Source organism: Dama dama, chromosome 16 (assembly GCF_033118175.1).
Source record: "Dama dama isolate Ldn47 chromosome 16, ASM3311817v1, whole genome shotgun sequence".
Taxonomy (NCBI): domain Eukaryota; kingdom Metazoa; phylum Chordata; class Mammalia; order Artiodactyla; family Cervidae; genus Dama; species Dama dama.
Genome location: NC_083696.1, coordinates 6,369,597 through 6,396,586, shown reverse-complemented (window position 1 = coordinate 6,396,586; position 26,990 = coordinate 6,369,597). Strand labels below are relative to the sequence as shown.

At 44.6% G+C, this 26,990-nt stretch overlaps 1 protein-coding gene across 3 annotated transcripts in view; it reads right to left on the bottom strand.

The window, feature by feature from the left end:
- Positions 1-26,990, bottom strand: part of ASTN2 (astrotactin 2) — a 988,998-nt gene that overhangs the window by 547,716 nt on the left and 414,292 nt on the right. For all 3 annotated transcript variants that reach the window (XM_061163301.1, XM_061163302.1, XM_061163303.1), the window contains one exon: positions 9,093-9,260. In XM_061163301.1, coding sequence (XP_061019284.1) covers positions 9,093-9,260 — 168 coding nt within the window. The remainder of the gene's footprint in view (positions 1-9,092; positions 9,261-26,990) is intronic.

Sequence of the window (26,990 nt, the reverse complement as noted above, 5' to 3'; positions counted from 1 at the left end):
ATTTTTATTGGGGTAACATTGGATTTTTTTTTGGGGCTCCAAAATCACTGCAGATGGTGACTGCAGCCATGAAATTAAAAGACGCTTACTCCTTGGAACGAAAGTTATGAACAACCTAGATAGCATATTAAAAAGCAGAGACATTACTTTGCCAACAAAGGTTCATCTGGTCAAGGCTATGGTTTTTCCATTGGTCATGTATGGATGTGAGAGTTGGACTGTGAAGAAAGCTGAGTGCCGAAAAATTGATGCTTTTGAACTATGGTGTTGGACAAGACTCTTGAGAGTCCCTTGGACCACAAGGAGATCCAACCAGTCCATCCTAAAGGAGATCAGTCCTGGGTGTTCATTGGAAGGACTGATGTTGAAGCTGAAGCTCCAATACTTTGGCCACCTGATGTGAAGAGCTGACTCACTGGAAAAGACCCTGATGCTGGGAAAGACTGAGGGCAGAAGGAGAAGGGGATGACAGAGGATAAGATGGTTATATGGCATCATGGACTCGATGGGCATGAGTTTGAGTAAACTCCGGGAGTTGGTGATGGACAGAGAGGCCTGGCGTGCTGCGATTCATGGGGTCGCAAAGAGTCGGACACAACTGAGCGACTGAACTGAACTGAACTCAACATTGGATTGAAAATCCCTTGGACAGCAAGGAGACCATATCAGTCAATTCTAAAGGAAATCAACCCTAACTATTCATTGTAAGGGCTTCCAGTGTAGCTCAGTCGGTAAAGCATCTGCCTGCAATGCAGGAGACCTGGGTTCAATTTCTGGGTCAGGAAGTTCCACTGGAGAAGGAAATGGCAACCCACTCCAGTATTCTTGCCTGGAGAATCCCATGGATAGAGGAGCCTGGCAGGGTACAGTTCATGGGATCGCAAGAGTCGGACACAACTTGGCGCTATCCATACTCATTGTAAGCACTGACGCTGCAGCTTCACTAGTTTGGCCACCTGATAAGAGGAGCCAGCTCATTGGACAAGACCCTGAGGCTGGGAAAGACTGAGGGCAAAAGGAGAAGGGGACGACAGTGGATGAGATGGTTTGATGGCATCATCGACCCAATGGACATGAGCGTGAGCAAACCCTGGGAGATAGCAGAGGACAGGGAAGCCTGCTTGCTGCAGTCCGTGGGGCCACAGAGAGCCGGACACGGCTGAGCGACAGCCACCGCCACCGCACTGGTTTGTAAGGTCACGTTTTTTCATGTGGACATTACGGTATGTCTGCTCCTATACACACTGCGGCGTGCTCACCACCAAAGTTCTGTTTCTATCTGTCCCTGTACAGTTGATCCCCTCGCCCATGTCACCCTCCCCATTCTTAAGGTCAAAGCCTGATCGTTTGAACTGTACGGTGCCACATTTGATATGACTATAGCACACAGTCCTTGAATATTAATTTTCTGTCTTCAGACTGAACAGTATTGGTAGATTATTCTGGAAGGGAGACTCCTGCCACCCTCTGGAAACATTCTCAAGCCTTCCCTGAGCCATCCCTGAGACCCCCTCTTTGCCCTCGTCCATGATCGTTTTATTCTCATCCCATCCACTCTTAGGATGGTCAATGTTTAATGATTGGTTTTCCAAAGAAAATAAGCCATGATTTGTTAACATTTACCAATTTTGTTGGTATAAATACCCTTATCATAGCCAATTTCCAAGCGACTTGCCTGACAGAATTGGACAAAGAGTGAGGGTGAGATGCCAACGTTCAATTCTCATGAGTTCATAGAAAATAATGAAAGGAAGAAAGGGAGGGCAGTAGGGAGACAGAAAGGGAGGGGATTTATCTCCCTGTATGCCTTTAAAAAAATTGTATTCACCAATTTTCAGTTTCTTCCTCCATATCCAATCACATATAAACTCAGATTAACTCCATACAAGCCAGCTCCAGCACACGTTAGATCTAGCTCCAGAATCAGCCCTGCAGGCTGTATTAAATTGTTGAAATTTCTGGAAAAAAGTTAAAAAAACAAAGCATTGGTGAGCTGGGCTCTGGCACAGGGCCAGGAAAATGACCAGGCTCATCCAAGTCTCACGGCCGGTACACGCTCTTCACCAGCGCTGTCTCCCCGCTTCCCTCCTCCTTCCTGGTCATTTGGGAGGAAGAATTCTTCTTACTGACACATTCATTAAAGCACTAATGCATGATGATCAGTACTTGGATTCCATGACTTGGTTCAGCCCTATAGGACCCACACACAGAAGGAGGAGTTCACTAAAGGGAAGCTAAGCCACTTTTGACAGATCTGAGCTCTGAATGGGCAAAGCGCTTGGGGGTTTTGTTTTTCCATGACTTCTCCCACATTCTCGTTCTTGGTGGAAGCCAAAGAAGAGAGCACCCAGCTGTTCCCTTGAATAATTAGATGTTCCACGAAACAACTGGATAGGTCGAGGGCAAGGTTCATTTTTTCAGTGGCCAATGTAGTCTTCCTAAACTTCCCGGTGGCTCTCACAAGCTTCAGATCCTCCACCTTCCATGAGTTCTCTCCACCCCGTCTTCTGGGCCTCATCTCCTCCACCTCCCTAGTTCTCTTCTTCCACGTCACGTACAGCACATTCTACAGAGGCCAGTAGCTATGCTGCTCTCTGCTTTAGGGAATTATTCTAGACTCACTTCCCCTTTCTCTCCATCATCAAGATTCCTCTGCTAAAGCACCTTTTACTCGTACTTCCTACTGACTCTACAAGGCTCAGCTAAAAGGTCATCTTCTCCATGATGGATCCTGAAATCCCTATCTAGAATACATTTCTCCAGTTATTCCAGGCATGAGATACTCTATAAATGGTTGTTCTTGATTTATTCCACATTGTGTCTATTATAATAGCTGTAGAGGAGCCTATTATTTTTATCCCTGTGAAAATGTGAAATCCATGAAGGTAGGAACATTGTCCAATTTGTCCATGATTTCCCATGGCACTTAACACGCAAGACTTATGAGTTGTGGAATTAAGAAAATCTTGCTTGAATGAATTTAAAAAATTGAAATAAATTTTACATAGTGGGTTTGAGTCAAGCCCCATGAAAATATATTCAGGGGACTTACACTCCTATTTCCACTCCTTACCTGTAGATAGTCCCATCCGTTTAGGTCTGGAGTGATTTGTGAGAGCAAGGTGCTCTGCTGGACAGTGAGCTGGGAAGAATTCGGGCATAAATGATACAGTAATAAGCTTTAAGAAGTTTAGGTTTTAACATCCCAGAGAAATGTCCAAATAATAACTCATGTTTTAATCAAGATTTTAGGTACAGGACAAGGTTTCCTTTTTCAATGGCCAAAAGAGAACTTCAGTGATACTGCAGAAGTCATCCATTCTATTGAAAGGAAATCAGAGGTAATTAAGTAAATAGAATTTTGAAAAGTAAGTAATTAAAGGACAAAAAGAAATTTTCAGGTAGAGAAAGGAATCTTCGGAACTTCAGTTCGAAGGTAAAACTTTGCATGGGGTATTGGGGTGGGGCTATTATGAGTATGAGCATAGAGGACAATGCAAAGAGGCAATGTTCTTGGGGATGCCTGTGGCTGAATGGGAGGGTAAGATTCTCTTCAGGCGTCTCCAACCTGCAGATCTAACACCTGATGATCTCAGATGGAGCTGATTTAATAATAATTGAAATAAGGCACACAATAAATGTAATGTGCTTGAGTCATCCCCAAATCATTCCTCTCCTAGTCCATGGAAAATTGTCTTCCAGGAAATCAGTTCCTGGTGCCAAAAAGGTTGGGGACTGCTGCAGCTGGTCTGGCTATTGGACAGTTCCTGGAGATCCAGTTTCTCTAGTGCTGTAAAATATTTAATTTGAGTTTATATGTAAGTGGATATGGAGGAAGAAGTTGGAAATTGGTGAATAAAAATTTTTGAAAGAGCATGGGGTCAGAAATTTTCTTCCTCCCTCTCTTCCTCCCCTGCTTCCCCCTTTCTTTATTTTTTGTGAACAAATTATCTGTCAGCATAATGCTGAGTTTTAAAGATACACAGAAGAACAAGACTCATGCTTTGAATTCACCTGTATTGTGCTATGCTTAGTCACTTTACAATCCCATGGACTGTAGCCCACCAGGCTCCTCTGTCCATGGGGATTCGCCAGGCAATAATACTGGAGTGGGTTGCCATGCCCTCCTCCAGGGGATCTTCCCAACCCAGGGATCGAACCCAGGTCTCCTGCATTGTAGGCAGATTCTTTACTGTCTGAGCCACTAGGGAAGCCCAAGAATACTGGAGTGGGTAGCCTACCCCTTCTCCAGGGGACCTGCCTGACCCAGGAATCGAACTGGGGTCTCCAGCATTGCAGGCAGATTCTTTACCAGCTGAGCTACCAGTTGGTAGCTTGAATCCCCGTACCCAGCCCCTAAAAAAGCTTACAGTCTGGTGACAGATCAGATAAGGAAAGAACAATGATTCTGCCCAGGGACAAGGACTATGACAGGGACTATGGAGGCTAGGAGAGCAGAGAAGAGGACCCTCGGTGTGGTCACTGCAAGGGGCAGTGACTCATGAATGCCTCTGGGAGGAAGGCTGTTTGGGCTGCATGAAATGGAAATGAAAAGTGTCCCTGGTCTCCAGTAAAAGGAGGAGAAATGCATTTAAAGGGGGAGGAAACAGCCTTTGAAGGGGATGCAGGCATGAGAAGGCATGATGCCTTTGAGGAACTATGGGTATCAATGTACCTAGAGCCTGTGCTAGGTGACAAATAGTAGCAGAGATGAAGTGATAACAGTGAGCCTGTGAATGTCACTACAGGCCAGAACAGAGACATCGGAGTTGAAGCTAATTCTTTCTAGAGCTGTGGCTATCTTTCTGTACACTAGTTATTATCCTGGGCATATCTTCTCTTCTTGTTTCCAACTTCCAGTCTAATGAAATAAAGAAAGAAAGAAATGTGAGGGTGGTTTGGGCAAGAATAATGAATTAACAAATATGTCTGCCCTGGCCTTGCAGTGTTTGTCTAGAACCCAAGAGGACCATTTGGGAGGAAGAGTGTTTAGAGCTTTGCTGCAGCTAGGGTAGTCCTTGGATCAGAAGCATGAGCAGGAGCTGGCAGCCTTTGAGAGATGTAGAATGTAAGATTTCCTCTAGACCTGCTGCGGGCTGGAGCAGCATTGGGTAGGAACGCAGTGTCCTGAGCTTGAACCCTGGCTCTGCCTCCTCTGGCTGCGTGACTTTGGTCCTTTCCTGCCTTTCCTCTCTGGGCATCAGTATCATCAGTGATAAAGTTAAGGTCAACCCAGGGGATTCCTGTGACAGTCTCAGCTCTAAGGGGTGAAAGTGTGTGTGGAGGTGTTATTCTTGGGAATACTGGTGGGAAAGCTGATTGTTTTCAAACTAACACACACTTGCTCCCTGGATGATCCACTCTTTGGAATTACGTCTTTAAGCCTGTAGCTAGTGAAAAAGATCCTCAGAAATCATGGGCTTGCACCTGAAGGCAGATCAACTAGAAAATCAGAAGGTCAGACCGTCAGGCACTCACCACGCTGTCTAGCTGAGACTTCAGAGAAGAAGAAAAGAAGTGGGTCCTTTCTGTTCCCTCCTACGTCCTATCTTGTCTACTTTTTAAGGAAAGAGAAAAGAAAGAGGCAGAATCTACATGACCAGCTCCAGAAGCACATAATTCCATAGGGTTTTCCTCATTGTTGCATGAGGATAATCAAGTGTGTGTATGGGTGTGTGTGTGTGTGTGTACACGTGTGTGTGTGTATGCGTGTGTGCTGTGGGTACAGGGAGACTGCTTAGGGTGACAATGCCTTAAAGTTATAAATGTTTTAATTAAAAGAAAGAAGATCTAGCTGTCTGATCCAATGGTACACTAGAGCTACATTTCATTTTCTAAATAGCTTCCCCAGTAGGTCTATGTAAAGGCTGCAAAAATACATCTGAACAGGCTCCCAACTAAAAGATAAGGATGGAATGACAGCTAGATGGCCAAATCCTTGCCTTACTCTGCAGAGATGAAGGGGCTAGCCTGGAGAATCCGTTTCCTTACTCCCAAACTGCTGCCCCATGGAGAAGTGCTTGAGAATTTGGGTTGAGAAAGCGCACTTGTGACCTGGCCCACTGAGACCCCTCACTCTACAGCATCAGTGCAGTGAGATTTCCAGGCAAGATGGTCAGCATCTTGTTAAGGGAGAGAGGAGTGAAACTGCAGAGAAAAATGCCAGTGTGAGTTGTAGGGAAGAGACACAGGTCTGGGAGCTTCATTGCTAACTTGCTCTGTGATCTTGGCAAATCTCCTCTCTAACTCCTATTCCCTGTTCGTGGACATTAATTACTATTATTGGGCAGAAATTATGACTAAGATGTCCACTTACTAAGCACTGACTGTAAATAATGCAGTGTATTCCAAGTTAATACTACCTGTATGCTGTTGACTCACAAATTTCTACCTTCAGCTAGAAACCTTTTCTTTGAATAAGACTTTTGGATCCCAATGCTTATTTTTCATGTTTTACCTGGGAAGCATCCTCCCTGCAGACACATCAAGGCCATTGTCACAAGAGGAATATCTGGGCTAATATCTTCACATGTCTGCAGGAGCCTTAGATATGCTAGAAGGCCAAGGAGTACCTGTGGTTATGACCAGCCTTCTCCTTGGGGAAAAAGCTTCTGACTAGTACAACATGCCAACATGAGGTTTAGACATGGATTTTTTACCATACTCTTCAGAGGGTCACCTTATTTCTACATGTTGGGGTTTTACACTGCTGCCTCCCTCCACTATTAATGGTCCACCCTCAGTGAAAAGTGCTGGTGAAACTCTTTGCACATCACTTTACAGCATCTGCATTTGGAAGGTGGGAGGAGGAGTGAAAGTTGACTTGAGACGCTGTTTCATACAAATTAGCTCAATCACAGCCCCACAAGGCAGGGACGGCATCATCACCCCCATATTACAGATGAGGACACTAAATTTATAGAGGTTGAAATGATTTGCCAAGATATGTGGTAAGTGATAGAAACAGGGTTTGAATACAGGTGTTCTGTTTTTCTGACATCAATAACCTGTAACCTTGGGAATTTCCTGGTGGTCCAGTGGCTAAGACTCCGCACTCCCAACTCAGGGAGCCCAGGTTTGATTCCTGGTCAGAGAACTAGATCTCACATGCTGCAACTAAGATCTGATGTGGCCAAATAAATAAATGGCAAATAGCTATAAAAGGAGGGTTTGTCAAAACTCATAAAACCTTACAACACAAAAACTGAACATTAATGTCCCCAAATAAAACATTATATATGTGTATATATATATACATAATACACATATATGTGTTATATACAGTTTAGAAGTGTAGGAAGTCCAAGGAAAGAACGTAGACTGTGACCACAAAATCTATCTATACTACAGAGATATGGTACCACCTGACAGATGGGGATGAGAGAAGACTGGATATCCCAAGTGCTGCAACTAAGATCCAGTGCAGACAAATAAACAAATAATTTTTTTTAAGTACAATTAAAAAAAATAAAGAATAACAGCACCCTTGAATACCCTCTAAGCTGATTTGCCACACAGCAGCCAGAGTGGTCCTGTTACAGTTTAGATCAAGCTGCTTCTTTGCTCAGAATCCTCCAATGGATTTCATCTCACTCAGAGTAACATCCGAAGTCCTTATCCTCCTACATAAGGCCCTGCAACCTCCTCTCATCATCCCCCCCTCTCCCCGCCATCAGCCTTCTGCTTTTTGGGTTTGCCTCCTAACTCCTCTCCCCTCTGCCCTCCAGCCCCTACTGGTCCTTCTGTGAGTGCTGAACCCAGGGCATGTTCCTGAGCTGCTGCTGCAGAGGGGCTGCCCATGCTATCCCCTCAGCCTAGAATGCTTTCCCCAGATGGAAGCAATGGCTTTTCTCATCACCATCTTAAGGTGTCTTAAAGTGCCTGTTCTTCAGGCAAAGGTTACCGCCTTGGAGAAGCCTTCCCTGGCCACCGTGTCTGTCGTAACAGCTCCACACCTACTCCCAGGTGAGCACCCCCAGGCTTTGTGCTCTCCCCCAGTATTTCTCATCCTCGGACAGCATCCACATTTCCCCGTTTGTCTACTGCAGCCCAGTCCAACAGAACGTTCTGCAATGATGCCACTGTTCTGCGTTCTCCAAGGGTGGCCACCCATCACATTAGCAACGGAGCACACGAAACACAGCTAATACGATGGAGGAGACGTTTAATTTTAGTGAACTTAAATGTAAATAGCCACACGTGGCTAGTGGCTACCTTCACAGGCAATGCAGATTTAATCTGCAGAATATAAGTGTAATTAGGACAGAGATTTTGCCTATTTTGTTCACTGCTATGTCCCCAGTGCCTAGAAAACTGTCCAACTACTCGATATGTGTCAGTCAAAAGAATGAATAAAGGAATCTACTAGAGGCTCTCCATACATTATCTCATTTAATCCCAACAACAGACTTGTGGGTTAGATACTATTTTCATGCTCTAGTAGTCAGAGAGAGGAAGTGTCTTGCTAAAGAATGCCCAGTTAGCTTGGACCCGATAGCCAACATTTCCCCTTTTAAGGTAAGAAAATAAAAGTTCTGGGGATCTAGTATACAGAATAGTGAACAATACTGTTGTATTTTGAAAACTCCTAAGTGAGTAGACCTTAAATGTTATCACCATATACACACAAAGACGGTAAGAATGTGAGGTGATAGAGGTATTAAGGAACCTTATTATGGTAATCATTTTGCCCTATATATATGGATTAAATCATCACATTTTACACCTAAAATTTATACAACTTTATGTGCCAATTATATTTCAATAAAGATGAAAAAATGATAAAGAACACCCAGCAAGGAAGAGGAAGATAGGATCTGAGCTCAGGGCTGTCTGGTGACATTCAGACTCTTTGCTTTGCTGAAATTGGATTAGACATTTTCTGTGGTCCTTTCTGAGATGCTGTGGTTTTACAAGAATCTGCTTCCCCACCAGCCAATGATGGCAAGCAGTTTAACCACCAAAGGGACTGATGGACACTTTACATAAAGCCCCTGGTCAATCACTCAGAAGCCACAATTCTTCGGACAGAAGGAGTGCAGACCCTCTGCAGCCCGTGCCGTCTCCTCTCCCCAGCCCTGCCCATGGCTCACCAGTTTCTGGGTCGCAGAGCTGCTCACAGGCATCTGTGGTCCTCTGTCCGCAGAGGTCCCTCACCCATGGGGAGGTGGCGTTGATCTGGTAATACAGGGACAGCTTGGCCGGGTTTAACCAGTCGGAGATGTCCAGGTAGCTCCCTTCACTCACCACAAAGCTGCTCCCTGTGGGGGGACAGAGAAAAACAGCTACTTTCTGTGTGATTTTCGGACACAGGTGTCTTGCTGCTGATGTGCAGGGCAGGAATGGAGACAGGTGCATACAGGCCACTCCCCTCACGACAGGTCCTCTGTTGTCACTTATCTACACACCCTCACAGAGCATGTACACTGTGCAGGTTATGGTGTGAGCAACCGATGGAGACAGACAAGTCAGACATGAGAGAAAGTTCTGCCGAGTGCTTGAGGGTCAGGCCCTCAAGGCTGAGAGAGACCTGAGTTCAAATTCCAGATCCACCGTTACCAGCCCTGGACTTTGGGGAAGTCCCTCTGGGTCTTGGCCACATCGTCTGTAAATGGGAATACTAACAGAACTCACCCTGGTGTTGTGAAAATGAAATAAATTAATGTGGATAAAGTGCTTAGCCAGTGCCTGATTTGTCATAGGAAAGAAGGATTAAGGGCATTAAGTTCCCTGCATACAAACAAGTTCTGTTCCCAAAGCACGTTTGTAAGTCCAGTTTGTTCATAAGTCCAACAGAAGTAGCCTAGGTACCCAACTTCAACAGATGATGACACTCACATGAACCAACTCATATGACTGGACATGTGAACACACGTTCACATCTTTTAAAGTTCGCAACTTGAAGATTTGTATATAGAGGACTCACTGTACTAAAATTTAAAATGCAAGAAGTTTTTGTTTCTGTCACCCATGCGTCCCCCTTGAAACAGGGGTCACTAACAGCCCACAGGTGGGAGGCAGATGACATCCATGGGAAATACTGGCTGAGTGTTAGGGAAATGGCATGATGGCCCCATGGCTTAGGTTGTTTTATTTTATTGTATGAGGGATAGAGAAAGAAGGTGAGAGAGAGAGGGATGGATTCAAAAGATCTGTAGCACCTCCAAAACAAAAATCAGCACCCATGCAATGGAAAATGCCTCAATGTTGGGAAACAATAAGGAAAGGTGGAGCTTGGGGTAAGCTGGGTGCTGGGGGCTCTCTCTATTCACATGGAGCAGCTGCAACTCAGCTCCCGCCAGCTCGGGTCAGATGGACCAGCCAGCTCGGGTCAGACGGATCTAAAGGTAAGTGGTGGAGGTTTTCATCAGAAGAGGCAGGAAATGTAGACTTTTGCTGTGATCACCCAGTTTGAAAATGATGGCTGAAATTTGTTCTTTAAAGCTTATGCAGGCCAAACAAAAGACTCTAACTTGGCAATCTAGGCCCCAAAATTGCTCCTTTTCAACATGCAGACACATATATACATACAGCCATATGTGGATTAGCACACATATATACACACGCATATGGATGTGTGCATGCTAAGTCACTCAGTCGTGTTACACTCTTTGGAACCCTATGGACTGTAGCCCTCCAGGCTTCTCTGTCCGTGGGAGTCTCCAGACAAGAACACTGGAGTGGGTTGCCGTTTCCTTCTCCAGGGGATCTTCCCAACCCGGGGACTGAAGGCAAGTCTCTTCCATCTGCACTGGCAGGAAGGCTCCTCATCACGAGCACTTCCTGGGAAGCCCCCCACACACATGAACGACAAACATATTTTCTCTGGGGTCATGTAACAGAAGCCCATTGAAGGTGATGGCACATTAGTCATAAATAGTGAGAGTATATATGCAGCGATACAGTGAAAGTGGAATTTCACAGGGGGAAAGAGGAATAAAAATAGTTCAAATAGGACCAGGCTTTACCAAGCTGGACTTGGAGAGTGGTTCTAGATTTATGGCAGATCTAGAGACCTCAGCAGGAGGAGATTTTAAATTGTTTCAAAATTAGCATGACTCAGCTTCTCTCCCTGCATTGCCTTCCCTCTACATCACTATCAAGTGGGGGAAAAAAAAATCTTTCATGAAGGCAATTTAAATTTTCCAAAGAAGGACTCAGTTAATAGACATCCTGCAGGTTTGGCAGCAACCTGTCAGGTCACATCAGACCCTGCCAGCTAACCAATGGTCAGGTTCATTTTGACGCTGGTACCCAGCTGGGGGCCAATGGGAAGTGAGCAGAGAGGAAGGACCACTTCAGATACTACCTGGCTGCCCTGAGGAGCTAAGATTCTCTGGAAAGGATATAAGCATGGCAGGCAATGTTATGTTCTCTAATTCACACACACAGTATGATTTATATCATCATATAGAATGAGTTTCTAAATAAAAGCACAGTGGACAATATGGTTTTGGTGAGGATGAAAGAGGACTCTCTGTGAAAAGCATAAGGATTAGATAGCATCAGGCCCAGAGATAAGGGAATGACCACATTTGAAGTTAGCCTTCAAATCCTTGGCAGCTAAAGAAAAAAAAAAAGAAGAAGAACAAGAAGAAGTAGTCTGTTGGATTCCATATTTCAAATTTTCTGGCAAGGGATGATATGCAAATCTATCTACAAAGCCATATTTTCCCCTCTGGAACTAAGCCCGAGCAGAAACATGTCACATGGGTCCATGTGCAAGGCACCGAACGTCAGTATCAACTACAGATTTTTCTTTTGAAAAGCACAGTCATGCTGTTTAAATGGATAATTCTTGTATTTATTCTCACTAAAGACTGAGGGATGGATATTGAATTATGTCCCAGGGCTGAGTTTGGCTAATCCCACTACTTTAGGAAAGTAACACAGCACAAAGATGAGGAGAAAAGAGCGGGCAAGACAGGTATTGAGATCTCCAGTCTGCTACCTACTGGTTCTGTAAGCCTGGACAAGAAGACATGTTCTCAGTCAAAGCCTAAGAAAGATGTAGATACTGATTTCCCTTTCACAGGGTTACAAAAAAAACCCCATAAAGATTAAACGAGACAATGCATTTGTCTTGGGTCAGGTTCACCAGCAATCAGACTCAAAGTGAGACACTGCGATGCAGGAGGTTTTGGGGGATGATCTCTTGTAGGGACACGAGCGAAGTGGGATAGGGCAGAGGGAGAAGGTGGACTGCATGCAGTTACAGCTGATCCCATGGGGAGCACTGGAGCTGAGATGGTCCTTTAGACTTGTAATCCAAATCAAGACAAAGGTGTTCGGTCTTTGGATCTCCAACACTAACCATCAGAGGGGGAGAGACACCTCTGGGGAAGGGATCAAAGTTCTGGTGAAATAGTCCTTTTCAATGGAGGGCATTTCTCCAAGAAAGACTCAAGAGTGTTCAACCGTCAACATTCCAGGCAGCTGGAGGAATGAGTGCCCGTGTTCTAATAAGAGATTTGGAAGCAGTGTCACAACATCCACTACAGTATGTGAAGCCCCTGGCACATGGTGAAATCTCAACTTGCCGGAGCTATTTTGACTACTATTTAAATTTCTTCTGATCTTGGAAGCTCTGAAGGCAATACTGATTAACAGATCTTTTCAAATATGAGAAAGATGATTCTCTTCGGAAGTGACTCACCCAAAAGCAAGTTGCCCTCAATGTCTTTAAAAAAGATAATATGTTGGTTTTAATGATAGAAGGGGGTTACTCTCCTTTGAACATACTATTGGGTCCAGATCCTGGGATGAGCATTCACTTAATCCTTACCAGAGCCTGGGAGGATGGGTATGGCCCCCTTTTACAGACAGACAACATCAGGTTCAGAGAGAGATTGATTCAGTCAAATTTGCACAACTAGTAAGTGGTCAAAGTAGGAACTTAACCCAAGCTTTTCAGGATCCAAAGCTAGGACATGCCCATTACTCCAGATTATCTTGAGAATCGAGGCTGTGGTGGGTATCAGGCAGAGTTGCCTTCCTTGGTCCTTCTACTCCTCTTTGGGTAGTCTGGGCATCCCCCTTCAATGTGTCCCTATAGTGTTGAAGGGCTTCTGCTTTCTCTGATACACTGTAATTTCCTGCAGGAAAGAAATCATGATTCATTCATTAGTTCTTATCAATCCAGCCCTCAGTAAAAGATATGGCACATACTAGAAGTTTGATGAGTATCTGTTGAATGAAATAATGAAATTAAAGTCCCATCCTTGACTAGAGGAAAGTGTAACTCACTTTATGATGGAATTAGGAAGCAGATATGCTTCTACCTTGATCCCAAAACTTAACTTTTTTTTTTTTTCATCCTGTGGGACTTCTCAGGTGGCCCTAGTGGTAAAGAACCCACCTTCTGATGCAGGAGACATAAGAGACTCAGGTTCGATCCCCGAGTTGGGAAGATCCCCTGGAGGAGGATATAGCAACCCACCCAGTATTCTTGCCTGGAGAATCCCATGGACAGAGGAGTCTGGTAGGCTACAGACCATGGGGTCATACAGAGTTGGACTCGAATGAAGCGAATCAGCATGCATGTGTACACACACACACACACAGGGGTCAGAATACAAGACTAGCCCTTCAGAGTCTCCCTCATTCCAAACGAAAACTTGAAATCTGCCATCGTGGCTTCTGGGCTCTTGTTCACCCAGAGAACTAAACTTGCGATGTGGATATGAAAGTAGAGAGTCTAGAGGGACTCAGTACGAAGGGGCAAGGATATGCACCAGAGAGCTGCCACAACAGAGAGTGAAAGAAAGTGATGGAAAAGTCTAGTCAAGGCTTAAACCATGTTCATTCACCCAACATTCATTAAACTGCTCCGCGTAAGAAACAGAAATAAGGATTCAAAGACAGGCTGACTCCAGCAAGAAAACTGTGGAATAACAAGGGAGGTCAAATGTATGCAGTGGGGGCTCAGTGGCTCAGCCGTGTCTGACTCTTTGTGACCCCATGGACTGTAGCCCTCCAGGCTCTGCTATCCATGGGATTCTCCAAGCAAGAATACTGGAGTGGGTAGCCATTCCTTTCTCCAGGGGATCTTCCCAAACCAGGGGTTAAATCCGGGTCTCCTTCATTGCAGGTGGATTGTTTACCATCTGAGCCACCAGGGAAGCCCAACGTATGCACAGGTAGATATAATACATCCTCCACAAGGAGACTCCGGTTTGATTGCTGGGTCAGAAAGGCCCGTTGGAGAAGGGATAGGCTATCCACTCCAGTTTTCTGGCCTGGATAATTCCAAGGACTGTATAGTCCATGGGGTTGCAAAGAGTCGGACATGACTGAGTGACTTTTACTTTCATTTTCCACAAAAACATCTATATCTGTTTCATCTACTATACTAAAGCCTTTGACTGTGTGAATCACAACAAACTGGAAAATTCTTTAAGAGATGAGAATAACAGACCACCTGACCTGCCTCCTGAAAAATCTCTATGCAGGTCAAGAAGCAACGGTTAGAACTGGACATGGAACAATGGTCTGGTTCACAGTTGGAAAAGGAGTACATCAAGGCTGTATATTGTCACCCTGCTTATTTAACTTATATGCAGAGTACATCATGAGAAATGTCAGGCTGGATGAATCATAAACTAGAATCAAGGTTGCCAAGAGAAATATCAACAACTTCAGATATGCAGACGATACCAGCCTTATGGCAGAAAGTGAAGAGGAACTAAAGAGCCTGTTGATGAAGGTGAAACAGGAGAGTGAAAAAGTTGGCTTAAAATTCAGCATTCAAAAAAGTAACATCATAGGATCTGGTCCTATCACTTCATGGCAAGTAGATGGGGAAACAATGGAAACAGAGGTAGATTTTATTTTCTCGGGCTCCAAAATCACCACGGATGGTGACTGAAATTAAAATACGCCTACTCCTTGGAAGCAAAGCTGTGACAAACCTAGACAGCGTATTAAAAAGCAGAGACATCACTTTGCTGACAAAGTTCCATCTAGTCAAAACTATGTTTTTTTCAGTAGTCGTGTATAGATGTGAGAATTGGAACATAAAGAAGGCTGAGTGATGAAGAATTGATGCTTTTGAACTGTGGTGCTGGATAAGACTCTTGAGAGTCCCTTGGACTGCAAGGAGATCTAACCAGTCAACTCTAAAGGAAACCAACCCTGAATATTCATTGGAAGGACTGGTGCTGAAGCTGAATCTCTAATACTTTGGCCACCTGATGCAAAGAGCTGATCCATTGGAAAAGACCCTGATGCTGGGACAGATTGAGGGTAAGAGGAGAAGGGGGCAACAGAGGACAAGATGGTTGGATGGCATCACTGACTTAATGGACATGATTTGAAGCAAACTCTGGAAGATAGTGAAGGACAGGAAAGCCTGGCATGCTGTAGTCCATGGGGTTGCAAAGAATCGGGCATGATTTAGTGACTAACCACCAAAAGAGTGCTGTAAGAACTGCCTGAAAGTGATGAGCATTAAGTACATATAAGGGAAAGGTAAAAGGGGAATTGGAGGGGAATCATTAAAGAGTCAGACTTTAAGCTACACTTTGAAGAATGCAATAAAGATCAAAACTAGACAAAAGTTGAGGTGGAATTTGCTTCTGAAGCCTTGTGTTCAGACCTGGCTCGATGCCTCTTAATCTCTTTAATAATTACAAAGTAGCTGACTCAACTAACAGCTGTATATGCCCTGTCAAAGATTCACTCACTCATACATTTGTCCACTTAACAAATAAAGCACCTACTATGTGTTATTTCCTATCCTTATGCTCTGGATGAGCAAAATATGGTGTCCACCCATGACAACTTATCATCCAGGAAGGAAGGGAGGAAGTTCAAGGTGGCAAATCTTACGACAAACTATGTTTTTCAATTCTCCTTTTCTTATCTTCCCATCTAGAGTGTGAATTTCTTGAAGACCACGCCTTATATAACTATATTCACCAGAGTGCTTACAGGGTAGTGGAAGTTCTGAAGCTGTGTGTGTGTGTGTTGGTGTTGGGGTGTGTATGTGTAGAATGAGGGTGGGGGAAGGGAGAGAGAGAAAGAGTTGTAAGTCAGAGAGTAGCAAGCAATTCTCCCTGGGTAAATTCTAACAGTACTTTGAGAATAAATCCATAGGAAAGGAATAAAAACACCTTCTCCAGGTGTTTCATACACCTTTAGCTTTCCAATGGACCCCTACTTTATTTTCTTGACTTAGCATCAAAAATATCCATTTGGATGCTCTGAGATTCTTCTTCGTGCTCACATCAATTTCCTCAGAGAGCAATGACTCTGAAATGAATCTCTTCCAAAATCTCAACTTCAAAATGTCATGTTTCCTTATTTTTAAATATATACATATTTTTCTCCCCCTGGCTGTAGGAATATACATCATCTAATTAGCCAAATGGATTTTCAGTTCAGCCCAATCGTTTCCTTATCTCGCATCTGAAGCTCAGCATTGCTCAGGGGACCGCACGGGCACGGAGGTCCTCATTAACTCTGATCTTCAATTACATTGATTATAAGCCTGCTCCGTAATTGCGCAGCATAGATCAGGGGTGAGCCCGGGAGCATGGGACACTTCGTGATAGAATTGGGAAAGACAGAGGCACATCAGCCCCCAAAGATATAGAAAGCTACAGATGAGAACTAAAAATACCCCGGAAGGAGGTGTCACCAGACAGCACTGCCTGGGGAGCCAATTCAGTTCAGTTGCTCAGTCATGTCCGACTCTTTGCGACCCCATGAACCACATCATGCCAGGCCTCCCTGTCCATCACCAACTCCCAGAGTCCACCCATACCCATGCCCATTGGGTCAGTGATGCCATCCAACTATCTCATCCTCTGTCGTCCCCTTCTCCTCCTGCCCTCGATATTCCCCAGCATCAGGGTCTTTTCCAATGAGTCAGCTCTTCGCATCAGGTGGCCAAAGTATTGGAGTTTCAGCTTCAACATCAGTCCTTCCAATGAACACCCAGGCCTGATCTTTAGGATGGACTGGTTGGATCTCCTTGCAGTCCAAGGGACTCTCAAGAGCCTTCTCGAACACCACCATTCAAAAGCAACAATTCTTCAGTGCTCAGACAGCAGTGCAAATCCCTTTCATTACACCTCCCATCATGACACAGACCTCTGAAAACCATGGAGAGAAGATTTGAAAAGAAGGCTCTGGTCATGGTGGAGAATGGGAAGCCAGAGAGGGAACTGAAAGATAGTCTTCAGTTCATGGTTGAAAGATGGTCTGAAAGATGGTCTTCACGAACGAAGCTCAGGGAGCCATTTTAGCCCAAAGGATTCAGCTCTCCCTTCTGTCCCTTCTTTCTTTGGGTTCCATACAATCACAGGTCCCCTTCTCTCTGTTACATCATGTAACTCCATGATGACCCCATCTGACTTGGACCTGGGTGGACTGTCTTTCCAGGCACAGGAGAGAAGACAAACTATGAGCGAGCAGAAATGAGCAGCCCATCTCACCTTCAACCCCACAAGATCCCTGAAAAATGCACTCAGTCCTACCTCACCCCTGACCCCCCCCCCCCCCCCAATCCACAGAGCCCCAAGCAAGGCCTGAATGCATTCTACCACCGGCCTTGGATTGAACACTACTTAAGGGATGATCAAACTCTGTAAACGCGAGGTTAAAAATAACAGCTTGAGGGTTTGTGAGAGTGAGCAGAGACAGCGTGTAGCTGGGGGTACTCAGCCTTGGGGAGACAGCAACAGCTCCACTAGGGTCGTGGGGTAGGAGGGTGGGGGCCGGGGGGGTGGTTCTCGTATAATCATCTCTGAAAAGGGAATCTGCCATAGACCCCAATACCTAAGCTGAACTTCTCCTGGCAGCTCTTTTCCTTTGGACTGTCTCTCCCTGTCACGGGCTGACTTGAGTCCACCCTGAAATTCCTTAGTTGAAGTTCTAATGCCTAGTGCCTCAGAATGTGACTGTACTTGATGACCCGACCTTTTTTTTTTTTTAAGTTTATTATTATTATTATTGTGGAAAAAGTCACATAATACAAAACATACTATTTTAACCATAGTTAACTGATCAGTTCAGGGGCACTAACTATATTCACAGTATCATGCATCTCTCATCATCATCCATCTCCCGAATTTTTCACCTTCCAAAACTCCCCAGTTTAGCTAGTGTCCACGTTAAACACTAATTCCACATCTCCCCTCCCCACCCCACCCCTGTCCCTAACATCTACCCATGTACTTTCAGACTATGAATCTGACTATTCTAGGTACCTCATATTGTTGTAGTTTGGTTGGTAAGTCATGTCCGACTCTTTCGCAACCCCATGGACTATAGCCCACCAGGCTCCTCTGGCCATGGGGTTTCCCAGGCAAGAAGACTGGAGTGAGTTGCCATTTCCTTCTCCAGGGGATCTTCCTGACCCAGGGGTCAACCCCGAGTCTCCGGCATTGGCAGGCACATTCTTTACCACCCATCCACCAGGGAAGTCAAGGTGCCTCATGTAGGTGGAATCAAATAGGATTTGTCTGTACCTCATGTCTATTGTAACGACAGGGTCTTTAAAGAGGTAATTATGGTTAAACGAAGTCATGAGGGTGAGCCCACATTCTATTAATACTGCAGACGTCCTTCCAAGAAAAAGCGATTAGGGTACAGACACCCACAGAAGGCAGACCATGCGAAGACCAGGGAGAGGACAGCCATCAGACAGCCAGCGCCAGGCCCAGGAGAGAGGGCCTCAAAAGAAACTGACCCTGATAACACCTGCATCTCGGATGTTCGGCCTCCAGAACCGTGAGGAAATAAATGTCTGTTGTTTCAGCCACATCACCTGTGGAACTCTCTCATGTCAGCCTGAGCAAACTGATGCATTGCCTCCTTTTTGACAGCGACTTATCTCTTAAGCCTGGCATTTGCTCGATTTATTAACTTTTTATTTTGTGTCATGGGTCCCTATGGATCATTTCTCAGAATGAAATTTTCAAATGTACAAAACATAATGCACAGTATTACACAGGAAATCGATAACTGAAACACAGCTCTACCTGTGGACCCCGTAGGGGTTCCTGGAGTCCAGGATACAAACCCTCATTTGAGCGAAGCTGTTTTCATTCATTCCACAGGTGCCCAGTCCACGGCCTGACCTGGTTCCTGGCACTCCCAACATCACTGGATGGGAGAGGGAAGAGCAGCTTGGTTGTGAAAGTGAAAAGTGAAAGTGAAAGTCACTCAGTCATATCCGACCCTTTGCGACCCCATGGACTATACAGTCCACATATAGAATTCTTCAGGCCAGAATACTGGAGTGGGTAGCCTTTCCCTTCTCCAGGGGATCTTCCCAACCCAGGGATCGAACCCATGTTTCCTGCATTGCAGTGGATTCTTTACCAGCTGAGCCACAAGGGAAGCCCACTATATGTAAAGTCGGTAAACAATAGTGACCAATCTCAAAGAAAGGCAATGCCAAAGAATGCTCAAGCTACCACACAATTGCATTCATCTCACAAGCTAGTAAAGTAATGCTCAAAATTCTCCAAGCCAGGCTTCAGCAATACGTGAACCGTGAACTTCCAGATGTTCAAGCTGGATTTAGAAAAGGCAGAGGAACCAGAGATCAAATTGCCAACATCCACTGGATCATCAAAAAAGCAAGAGAGTTCCAGAAAAACATCTATTTCTGCTTTATTGACTATGCCAAAGCCTTTGGCTATGTGGATCACAATAAACTGTGGAAAATTCTTCAAGAGATGGGAATACCAGACCACCTGACCTGCCTCTTGAGAAACCTGTATGCAGGTCAGGAAGCAACAGTTAGAACTGGACATGGAACAACAGACTGGTTGCAAATAGGAAAAGGAATACGTTAAGGCTGTATATTGTCACCCTGCTTATTTAACTTATATGCAGAGTACATCATGACAAACGTTGGGCTGGAAGAAGCACAAGCTGGAATCAAGATTGCCGGGAGAAATATCAATAACCTCAGATATGCAGATGACACCACCCTTATGGCAGCAAGTGAAGAGGAACTAAAAAGCCTCTTGATGAAAGTGAAAGAGGAGAGTGAAAAGGTTGGCTTAAAGCTCAACATTCAGAAAACTAAGATCATGGCATCTGGTCCCATCACTTCATGGCAAATAGATGGGGAAACAGTGCAAACAGTGTCAGATTTCATTTTTTTGGGCTCCAAAATCACTGCAGATGGTGACTGCAGCCATGAAATTAAAAGACGCTTACTCCTTGGAACAAAAGTTATGACCAACCTAAACAGCATATTAAAAAGCAGAGACATTACTTTGCCAACAAAGATCCATCTAGTCAAGGCTATGGTTTTTCCAGTGGTCACGTATGGATGTGAGAGTTGGACTATAAAGAAAGCTGAGCACTGAATAATTGGTGCTTTTGAACTGTGGTGTTGGAGAAGACTCTTGAGAGTCCCTTGGACTGCAAGGAGATCCAACCAGTCCATCCTAAAGGAGATCAGTCTTGAGTGTTCATTGGAAGGACTGATGTTGAAGCTGAAACTCCAATACTTTGGCCACCTGATGTGAAGAGCTGACCCATTTGAAAAGACCCTGATGCTGGGAAAGATTGAGGGCAGGAGGAGAAGGGGCCGGCAGAGGATGAGATGGTTGGATGGCATCACCGACTCGATGGACATGGGTTTGGATGGACTCCAGGAGTTGGCGATGGACAGGGAGGCCTGGCGTGCTGCAGTTCATGGGGTCACAAAGAATCAGACACAACTGAGCAACTGAACTGAACTGATATAGCAGGGAACTATACTCAATATCTTTTGCATGTGTGCATGCTAAGTTGCTTCCGCTGTGTCTGACTCTTTGTGACCCTATGGACTATAGCCCTCCAGGCTCCTGTGTTCATGGGATTCTCCAGGTAAGAATACTGGAGTGGGTTGTCATGCCCTCCTGTAGGGGATCTTCCTGGTCCAGGGATCTCTTATGTCTCCTGCATTGGCAGGCAGGTTCTTTACCACTAGCACCACCTGGGATGGCTTCCCCGGTGGCTCAGACAGTAAAGAATCTGCCTGCAATGCAGGAGACCTAGGTTCAATCCCTGCGTTGGGAAGATTCCCTGGAGGAGGGCATGGTAACCCAGTCCAGTATTCTTACCTGGAGAATTTCCATGGACAGAGGAGCCTGGTGGGCTACAGTCCATGGGGTCGCAAAGAGTCAGACACGACTCAGTGACTAAGTACAATACTGCACAGTACCACCTGGGAAGCCCTAATATCTTGTAATAACCTATAACAGAAAAGAATCTGAAAAATAATACTAACTGTTCAGTTTGCCATACACTTGAATTAACACAACATTGCAAATTAACGAGACTTCAATAAAAATTAAATTAAAAAAGAATAAATGAGTAGGTTCCATGGAAGTAAGCTGTCATAAGCTAGAGATCCTTCAATGGGAAGATGAAATGTTAATATACTTGTGAGGCCCATGTCATATAAGAGACACTGAAGAATCCATCACTAGATGTCCCAGTAAAGGAAGCACAGATATAGACAGCCCATGGTATTCTATGTTAGAAAAAGACATACTTCCAAATAAAGTTGTTTCAAAGTGTTGCTCCCTATCCCCAAATAGAGGTTTGAAGTGCCAGACCCATATTTGCTCCAGGAAATTGTTGTGTTTCTACCATTTTCTGTCTTCCCCACCTCAAATTGTGATCAAAGTCTGGTTAAAACAGATTGTCACAGAATTCCACAGGCTTTTACATATCCCTGCTCTTGCTTCAAAGTTGAGTTAGGGGTGTCTGAGTCTGAACAAAAGAGGTTTGAAGTGTTGAAATCTCAAAAAATTATTTCTCTCCCCAGGGATATAACAATTTGGTATCAAGCTAGGCAGCAGGGAAAAAGAACAAAGTCATAAAATGCTTCTCGTTTTTCTTTAAGTAACTTAAAATTTTAAAGAATAATTGTGGAGATTAAAAGCAGCTATTTACTTTTAATTTAATAATTCAGTTATTTTGCCTCCCTTTCTTTTTTAAAAAAATGTCTTCATTAATTCATTGGGAATTCATGCATCAAACCCAATCTTGATATCAGATTTCTTTTTGATCTAAGATCAGTGCTTCTTGAATGAATCTGATAGACAGTTGCTCACAAAACTCAAAGATCCTTTAGCTCTACTTTGCTAATATTGAAAAGCTTTCTTCTCTGTCAGTTGCTCACATAAGACATGAACTTGGGTGGAAGGCAAAGGTCTGGATTTTGGAGTCAAACAAGCATGGATTAAACCCTAGCCCAGGCACTCAATAACTGTGCGACCTTGGAACAAATCACTTAATCTTGGCAGGACTCCTCAATTTCCATATCTATACAACAGGAATAGTTATTTCATGGAGCTTCTATGACTATTAAATAAAATATATTTGAATTGCCTAAGGACAGGACTGTGCCTGGCTAGGGCCTCTGCAATGCACTATTCCAGGGAATAAAACTGACATAGCAAAAATTCATTCTATGCATAATTATATTAATACGTCTATCCTTGTGCTCAGTCGTTCAGTTGTGTCTGACTCTGCAGCCCCATGGACTGGAGTCTGCCAGACTCCTATGTCCATAGAATTTATCCAGGCAGGAATCCTGTCCTGAATATTCATTGGAAGGACTGATGCTGAAGCTGAAACTCCAATACTTTGGTCACCTAATGTGAAGAACTGACTTATTTGAAAAGACCCTGATGCTGGGAAAGATTGAAGGCAGGAGGAGAAGGGGATGACAGAGGATGAGATGGTTGGATGGTATCACCGACTCGATGGACATGGGTTTGGGTGGACTCTGGGAGTTGGTGATGGACAGGGAGGCCTGGCATGCTGTGGTTTATGGGGTTGCAAAGAGTCAGACACGACTGAGTGACTGAACTGAATTCGCTCCCCAGGCAGTTCTGTCTGGTGACACCTCCTTTCAGGGTATTTTTAGTTCTCATCTGTAGCTTTCTGTGTCTTTGGGGGCTGATGCGAAGAACTGACTCCTTAGAAAAGAACCTGAGGCTGGGAAAGACTGAAGGCAGGGGGAGAAGGGGACAAAAGAGGATGAGACAGTTGGATGGCATCACCAACTTGATGGACATGAGTTTGAGCAAGCTCTGAGAGTTGGTGATGGACAGGGAAATGTGGTGTGCTGCAGTCCATGGGGTCGCAAAGAGCCGGATATGACTGAGCGACTGAACTGAACTGGAGAATCCTGGAGTGGGCTGCCATTTCCTACTGCAGGGGATCTTTCCGATTCAGGGATCAAAGCCGTGTCTCTCGCATCTCTTGCACTGACAGGTGGATTCTTTTCCACTAGCACCACCTGGGAAGCCCTTGTCTATCCACATATATTATTGTGTATTTCATATATACTACCGTATAATGAGTGTGTCTATGTATATATGCTTGCATATGTTTACATACACATGAACACAGATAATTCTGTGAGAAATTGTATCCTATGTGGATGTTACTTGTGGAGTGGTGCAACATGGTCATCTTACCTGGGAAACAGTCAGACAATAGCTTTATGTAAAAAAAGAAAGACTTCCTTCCATCTACCCAAGAATGCTCATTTCCTCTGTGTGGATTCATGGCTTATCTCAATAACACCTCCTCTGATTTTCTCAATTTCCTGGGGCAAGTTGGGTAGGGCAGGAACAAGGGCTACTACTTTAAGATAAGTTTCAGGAACTCTACTCAATAATCTGACCTATATGGGAAACAATATTTTTAAAAAAGAGTGGGCATATGTATATGTATAACTGACTCACTTTGCTGTATAGCAGAAACTAACACAACATTGTAAATCAACTATGTGTGTGCTGTCACTTCAGTTGTGTGAAACTCTTTGTGACTCTATGGACTATAGCCTGCCAAGCTCCTCTGTCCATGGGATTCTCCAGGCAAGAACATTGGAGTGGACTGCCATGCCCTCCTCTGGGGGATCTTCCTGGCCCACGGATCGGAAATTAACTATACTCCAACAAAAAACTGTTCAAAAAAAAGATGTGTTTCAGGAGTGAGGTAACAATGTAGAAGCCCTAGAGAAAATGCCTGGCACATATTAGGTTCAATACATTTGTAATGAAAATACAAAACGTGTGGCTAAGACATGACTGACTGGCTGAATTAACAAACGCATAAACGCCCCATGTGATTTTCCAGATCCAGCAGTTTAACGATGTTCCATGACCCATTTCCCCCTTCTTCTAGTCCACCCTTTTCTGCGAAACATGCTTCTCTCTGCCTTTCCTAAGGAATCTGCATGAATGTCAGGGGCTGTTTGGCAAAGACGACTCACAACTGAGCACTAAGAATAACGATATTAGCAATTCCTCCCAGATCTGTTTCATTACTACGCTGTGGGTTCGGTGCCAACCAACCAAATGAGGTCCAGACGCCTGCCTGCCTTTGTGTCTCTCCCTGTCCGTGCCTGCCCGCGTGCACACAGGCACGTGTGTATGTGTTCCTTTCTCTCCAGATCGCTTACCCTACCGTCTCCTCTGAATCCAGTGGGAAAACCACAGACCTTAGAATTGGCAACCCTGAATTCAAAAAGTGCCCTTCCCACTTGTTCTTTGGATAACCGTGTGTGTTAGTTGCTCAGCCATGTCCAACTCTTTGCAACCCCTCGGACTGTGCCTGCCAGGCTCCTCTGTCCATGGAATTCTCCAGGTAAGAATACTGGAGTGGGTTGTCATTCCCTTTTCCAGGGGATCATCCCAACCCAAGGATGGAACCTGAGTCTCCTGCACTGCAGGCAGATTTTTTAACCATCTGAACCACCAGGGAAGCCCTTGAATAACCTTGGGATCTGATTAATATTCCGTTTCTCAGCTTCCTCATCTAAAAGAAGATGAATAATATTTACCTTGTAGCATTTGCAGGAATATCACATGTGACCATGTGTACCTTTTCAAATGGACATATTTTTTATCACTGCTGCTGCTATTAATCTAATTGATCCTAGAAATAACTCTGGAGGGTAAACGTTACTTTTAGCCCCATTTTATAGACAAGGAAATTGGAACTGAAGGGTGTCAAAGGTACATGCTTTAAATTGCACAGCTAGGAAGCTGACGGATTCGATTCCAAATCAGAACTCATCCCATCTGTCCCTGGGTCTAGAGCTCTGGCTGTAACCCCAGGTTGTCTTCTATTCCCCACACTTCAGGGAAAACTAATCCACACTACTAAGATGCAGACTGTGTGTGTGTGCCTGTGTGTGTGCGCCTGTGTGTGTGAGAGTGTGTGAGTGTGTGTGTATAAGAGTGTGTGTGTGGGGGGTGCGCACGTGTGTGAGTGAGATTTTGGCTTCTGTCAATATCCATCTCTGGCTATTTCTCTAAGTACAGAGCTTCTCTTGGTAGTTGTTGAAACATAAATCAGACCATGCTGAGACTGTGTATGTGCTAGCGAGAGAGAAATGGCAGCGGGAAGGTGACATAATATTGTAATTCAATACTTAATATCTCCAAAGACATGTAATACATCCTCTTGATATTTTCAGAATATATTTTCTGGAAACTGGACAATAATTCAAATTAATGCTAAGCCTAAATCTAATTGTTTTATGATGCTACAAAGCACTACATGGGGCAAGCCTTCCAAAAATCAGAGGTTTCAACAGTCATGTTGATGGAACAGATTTCACCGTCTGGCACAGATGAGAACAGCTGCCTAAATATAGAATAGTGGTACCTGGAGCAACATTACAAGGGCGGCTCAGCTTAGTTCCACGCTAGTCAAGCCTACTATGAATTCTGGGCAAGATAAGGAGAGAAAGGATAAGATTTGTATTTGAGGGCCAAATGAAGGTTCTGAGGTTCAAACAAGATAAAGGATGACTGAGATCGACTTTTCTGGTACATGTCACGTGAAGTATGAGTTCTTTCACTCTGTTCCCAGAAGGAGGTGGTTGGGATGCAGCTTCAGGGAGCCGGGTTCTGGGGTCAGACAAGACTAGTTGGGGCCCCAACCCGGCCAGCTGATGGACTTGTGCCAATTTCCTAACTTTGTGAGCCTGGGGCTCCTCTTCTAACAAATGTGGACAACTATTAACTACCACATCCTCCGTCCATCATATTGAGATGTCACAGTCAATGCGAAAAGCAAGCTGCTGAAGAATATATGGAATCTGCTGTCAAGTTTGAAATAAACAAGCAGTAATTCTGCGTGTGTGTGTGTGCACGCATAGTGTATGTATGAATCTTTGTCAGTATAGGAACAGTAAAAATTCTGGAAAGGTCTACATTGAAAGAGTTATCAACCAAACAGACCAAGACCAGGACTATGAATAAAGGCATATTTAACACTTAGGTCATTCGCTCTCGTATTACTTTTCATACTAAGGGCTCTACTGCTGCTGCTACAATTATTGCTGCTAACAGTAGTAAACGTCCAGCTTCAGAAGACTTAGAGAAGAATAAAAGTAACACAGTCCGTCCTAAAGGAGATCCACCCTGAATGTTCACTGGCGGGGCTGATGCTGAAGCTGAAGCGCCAATACTTTGGCCGCCTGATGTGAAGAGCCGACTCACTGGAAAAGACTGCAGGCTGGACAAGGGGATGACAGAGGCTGAGATGCTTGAAGCGCATCACGGACTCAATGAACATGTGTTTGAGCAAACTCCGGGAGGCAGTGAAGGACAGGGAAGCCTGGCGTACTGCAGTCCATGGGGTCACAAAGAGTTGGACACAACTGAACAACAGCAAAATGCATATGTTAATAATACTGACTCAGACACATGGTAGGTGGCTGAAATGTGCTTCCTATTTCCTTGTTTGTCCTTGACAACTAAGGAGTATGTTCTCCTTCCCTTGAACTAGGAGAGGCGCTGAGTAAAGAAAGGCAGCAACTGACTGGCTCTGCTCCTGCTGCCACGCATGGCCTTCTTAGCCCACCCACCCCTTTGCCCATGCTCAGGTTGTTCCTGTATCCTGGAGCATCCTGCTCTCCCTTCCTGTCCTCCCAGACCCAGCCACATCAGTCCATCCTTCCAGGTTCTCTCACCTGGAACTGGCCTGGCCATCTGCCCCAGTGGCCT